The following is a 4,919-nucleotide window of genomic DNA, read 5'->3' as shown; positions in this document are numbered from 1 at the left end:
TTATTCAAAGGTTCAATTTTAAAAAACCCTTCAAAAATAGAAGTCACCTTCAAATACAGTAATCTCCCCCAAATATCTGCTGAAACCATCTTCCCAGGAGTGAAGATGAATCAGCCTTCCAGGTGCAGGGCAGTCCTCCATAAAATAGGCCACCCTACACCTGACATAAGTCACACATCAAGACAACCAAAATGTGTAAGGGGAGTAAGGGGAGAGGTATTCCTTAAGTACCATCATGTATTCTTCCCCAGCCTGGAGTCCTCCAGATGTTCTAGACTTCCCTCCCATCAGCCATGCTGTCTAGTGCTGATGAAAGTTGTAGTTTAGAACATTTGGAGAGCACCAGACCGGTGAAGGTTGCTGTGCCATTCCAGCCAGTGAGGATGCTGAGCTTCAGAATTTTATTTTATTTTAATCAACCCTACATTGTGACCATCCAAAGCATGGGTAGCAAATCTGGGTCTAGAACTTACCATTTGTGGTTCATTCTGAGTTTCCCTGCTGGACCACAGGGACTCCCTGTTTAGGAACAAACCTATAACGTCCTTTTATCTCTTTGTAGAATTGAAAAAACAAAACTGACACTGTCTAAATAGTCCAGAGGAGTGTCAGAAGCAGCAGCAGCACATGTAACCTATGAGACTCCACAAGCAGCAATGAAGTTGTGCTCTTTTATATTGCCTTCTCCCAACACTTCTCGTGAACAAATTTAGACTCTGCTTCCAAAATAGAAAGCTGTGTTGGAGCCATTATGTTCTCCAAATCTCAATCCTTCTATTATTATCTTTCCTGTGCCCATTAAGAAACAACTCATAACACGTTGAATCTACACTGCAAGGACTTGGTAAGAATCCCATGTCACCAGTGCTGTTGCCCTGCTGGGTGACTGGCTGGGAAGTTCCAAGCTGTGAGAAGGCTATGATTAGGGAGGAAATGGAAAGTAGCAATTGATGGATAAATTACAAGCTCCAAGGAGTGCCTCGCATAATTATTGTTGTAGTCTGGGCTTGTTGTGGATATAGCAGCATGCCTAAAGGATGCGACAACCCCATAAACATCTGCTGGTGTCTTGGGCCAATGATTGCTCTTAAAAGAAGGTAAAGATGTTTTCTCACCAGGTGGGGCCTACTGTGCTGGGCATATAAATAAATGGAGAGTTTGATGGGTCAGAGCTTCCCCTGAGTTTCAGCACTGACAACCCATCCACTTGACTTGAACCCAACTTATAGGAGCAGAATGAAAACTGCAGGTGTCTTTGTGCTGCTGAGCCTGGCTGTATTCTGCTTCTTCTCAGGTAAGTGAGGGGGGGAAAGGACTCCAGTAGGGATATTAAAAGATAAGACAATTCTTGCTTGAAAGCATCATCACCTGAGCATTTCACCTATATAAGACTGTAAGCTGTGTAAACTTCAGCTATCCAGATTCTGGTGTCCATATCTGACATAACTGCTGTTCCTCATTGTTTTCTTTCACACACTCTTGGGAATACAAGTACAGTAAGATTTATGCAGATCTGTACAAGTATGGTTTAGTGGTCACGTATGACAACATGATTAAACAGTTTTACTGATTGTACTTTTATATGGCTGTTTTAAATGGGTTGTATTATTTTATTTTATTTTTTAAAAAATGTGTATACCACCCTGGGCTCCTTTGGAAGTAAGGGGAGGATAAAATCTTAACAAAGCAAATAAATACATTAGGAAGAAAATGCTAAGCTAGTGCAATGGTGCTACCTACACACATCAGGACTGCGTGATTTTTGTATAATATTATGTGTACCTAACAATGACGGTCTTTCTAACTTGAGGAAAACTTTGAGCAGCAATTGCAGAATTCTTTTCTTTCTCCCCTTGCAATTTTGTATGGTGTACACTGCCCTGTCATATTTTCATGAAAGTGGAGTTTATAAAGTGCAGTTTATAAATACATACAACATTCTGATTCTATTGCTCCTTCGGTATTAGGTCTATAATATGTTAGTAAGCCTTGCTGTTCCTTTCTGTTACAGATGTTACCAGCCAACGTGAGGGAGAGGTCAGTGCAGCTGTTTTTATTTCCTCCTGGGATGTTGCTTGTATATGGCCCCATTTCAAATCTAGACATACTATTAGGTTGCTGGGAAGAGAAGAGGTCCTATCTTGACCCTGAAATGGATTGTTCGCCAATCCCGTGGTCCTACACACCTGTCTTCTCCCTTTGTGTTAGCATCTGGGGAAGGGGCAAATAGAACATAGCTCTTCTAAGTTTTCTGATCAAGGCAAGCAATTTTAAGGGGCATGGACAACATCGGTTAGGCTATCCTGATTCAAAATTGGCTGTTATAAGACTGTTTAAGCTGGTATGTGGAATGGCCCGTGTTTCTGTCATGAGTGCAAAATGGCAGGACTAATAGGACCATAGGCATAGATTCCTAGGGATCAAGGCAGTTTCAGGGAGAGGGGTATTTTATTTTTTTAGGAAGCTGGCCCCCTCAGTGTTCAGATGGGATTTGGCTCTGCCTCTAGCTCCTCACGACATTACATACGCGGCATCAGGACATTGTGTGACATCCTGTCGGGCCCCCTCAATCATCTTGAGAATCTGGATCCTCTGAACTATAAAGAAAACTATCACTTAAAGGCTGTTTCTTATCCCTTTAGGCTATTGACTGCAGTGAGTTTGATAACAATGAACCATACTGCACCAGGGAATCTAACCCTCACTGCGGAACAGATGGCCAGACCTACGGAAACAAGTGTGCTTTTTGCAAGGCAGTTGAGTAAGTACAGTATATTGAAGAGAGCTCTATACGCACAGCGGATGAAAGTATAACTGTTATGTTGCTTTCATGGTCAACTCCAGGCTTGGGGACTGAAATAATGTCCACTGACTGATGTGCACTCACTCTTGTAAGTTGGCTACCCCTATGCTACAGTTAGTGAAACTTATTTTCAGGATTTGCATGTCCTCTCCTTTTATGGAAATTATGTTTCCACCAACTTTATGTTTCTGCCCAGAGACCCCCAATGAATCCAGCCTTGCTAGGAATTAGTTTCTTGTTGAAGTCAGGAAGAAATTTGCCTCTATACGATGTTGGAATAGGGTTCGCACATTTAAGCATTCAACAAGTGAATGTACTTGTGATCTTCTGAGACTATATTAGAGCCAAATCAGAGAGATTCCCACTGGTATTAAAAAAACAACAACCAACCAACCTGGGTTTACAAGAGATTGCTGTTCTATGAGTTAAGACTTTACAAGGATGTATAACTATGCAAACAAGGTAGGGGAGTTTTCCCAGCGTGATGCATCAGCTACAAGAGGATTAAAAGAGGGAGTTGTTTGGCTCCTTCCAAGCTGTTGGTGACAACTCTCCCTATCGTAGCAGGATTGAGAAACAGTCAGTGTATGATGTGATGCAGCTTTCTGGCCCTTGAATACACAGTCAAGATGAGGTAAAATGGGAGTCAAGAAGGCTTTCCAATCACGAGAAGGTGAGGCTCAGTGCCTTGCAGAGTTCTTTGCCCCTCACCAGAACTGGCAGACAAGAAATAAATGATAAAAAAATAATTCTGCATGCAAATAATGTCCATTTCTATTATTGGTATTCTTTTTGCACGAGTCAGAGTTTAGCTTTGGCACACAAAATGTGTTGCTTTGATGTAGAGAAAAAATAGATATGTGAAAGATGCATCTTTCATATTGTGCACTGTTTGACTGTGTCCCTAAAAATGTCGCTGCCCTTAACAGTTGCTTGAGTTGCCTGTGGTGTTGGGTCTGCACTGGCCCTTATGAGCAGTCAAGGGGGTCTCTTGCTGTTAAATGGACTGGTCTGTTTTTACTCACTGCTATTCCTCCCAATAAACATATAGCAATTAAATCAGGACATCCCATTTTTGGGTGCCCTGCTCTCAGTAGGGCGCCCAAAAACACACATTATTGTGATGTCACATGGACCGTGCGGGAGTGCAGCCAGGAATACATCTGTCCCAGTTTTTGGCCTCAACATGTTGGAGGGTATGATATAGGTACAAAATGACAAAGTAAGACTTTTTCAGCATCTCACAATCAGGATCCCTACAAATAAAAAATGAGAAGTGAAGGAAAATTAACTCAGGAATTTTCTCTTCCTTAAAAGTTCTGAACTTGGCCTTCCATAAGTAGACTGGTTATTATTATTCATCAGTTCCTGCCGTGTATAATCCTGTTTCTTCACAGACCAATGGCTTTAATTTACATGTGTAAATCTTATTTTTCTAGGAAAAGTAATGGGAGTCTCGGTCTCCTGCACATGGGAAGATGCTCTTGAAGGTTTCACTGTTGCAGCTGAACACTAAGATGTCATATTCTACGCTGTACTGGTGAATGCTTAGAGAAGCTCTATGTAGGGGTGTGAGCTGTCATTGCTGCTGTGCTCCCCTCCCCGCTTTGGGCTCCTGGTGATGCTACTGTCTCCAGCACACATCTTCAATAAAGCAAAACTCAGCAGAATGTTTTGGCTCTTCTTTGTACAATGAGAAGCCTCAGAATGATGCAAAGGATACGTTCCACTTAATATTCACTAGGGGGCTCCGTTGACTGGTGAGTCCCCATTCTTCCCTGTTTCCAATCCCTCTCGCTCTCATAAAATGTCTGTTGGAAAGGAGCAAACACTCTCCATGCAAGAAGTTTCAGAGAGTATTATGTTGGGTGCAAGATAAAACTATGAATACTTTCTGTGATTTGGAAATTCAGGAGCATGGGGTTAATTGGGAGTAGGGCATGTTGTTCAGGAGACCATGGCTCTACACAGGTCTGCACATAATTCCGCGTCTGTGTTGCCTCTTTTCCTTTTCCTAATACACAGCCAGAATGATGATAGTGGCGGCAACATAGTTAAGACCCAAAAAGAAAATGAGAGAGAGAGAGAGAGAGAGAGAGAGAGAGAGAGAGAGAGA

General features: G+C 42.1%; 1 protein-coding gene across 2 annotated transcripts; it reads left to right on the top strand.

Annotated features, from left to right (window-relative positions):
- The first annotated feature begins 829 nt into the window (after positions 1-829).
- LOC309365521 (serine protease inhibitor Kazal-type 6-like) lies at positions 830-4,473 on the top strand. Of its 2 annotated transcripts, none has more exons than XM_081903517.1 (5): positions 830-844; positions 1,230-1,294; positions 2,012-2,037; positions 2,643-2,761; positions 4,243-4,473. In XM_081903517.1, the coding sequence occupies exons 2-5, from the start codon at positions 1,237-1,239 to the stop codon at positions 4,289-4,291; spliced, it is 252 nt and encodes an 83-aa protein (XP_081759643.1). In that variant the 5' UTR covers positions 830-844; positions 1,230-1,236; the 3' UTR covers positions 4,292-4,473. The 2 variants fall into 2 exon arrangements, with proteins under 2 accessions (XP_081759643.1, XP_081759642.1); XM_081903516.1 differs by lacking the exon at positions 830-844 and adding an exon at positions 888-1,097.
- The last annotated feature ends 446 nt before the right edge of the window (positions 4,474-4,919 follow it).

This window comes from Podarcis melisellensis (genome assembly GCF_964234715.1).
Source record: "Podarcis melisellensis genome assembly, chromosome: 2".
Lineage (NCBI taxonomy): Eukaryota > Metazoa > Chordata > Lepidosauria > Squamata > Lacertidae > Podarcis > Podarcis melisellensis.
Note: the sequence above shows the minus strand (reverse complement) of the source record. Positions and strands in the feature narration are given on the sequence as shown.

Excerpts from the sequence above, each read along its gene's own strand:
- LOC309365521 (XM_081903516.1), top strand. The coding sequence starts at position 1,027 with ATGCCTAAAGGATGCGACAACCCCATAAACATCTGCTGGTGTCTTGGG. Across the intron at positions 1,295-2,011 it reads TGTATTCTGCTTCTTCTCAG|ATGTTACCAGCCAACGTGAG; the intron begins GTAAGTGAGGGG and ends TTTCTGTTACAG. Across the intron at positions 2,762-4,242 it reads GCTTTTTGCAAGGCAGTTGA|GAAAAGTAATGGGAGTCTCG; the intron begins GTAAGTACAGTA and ends TTATTTTTCTAG.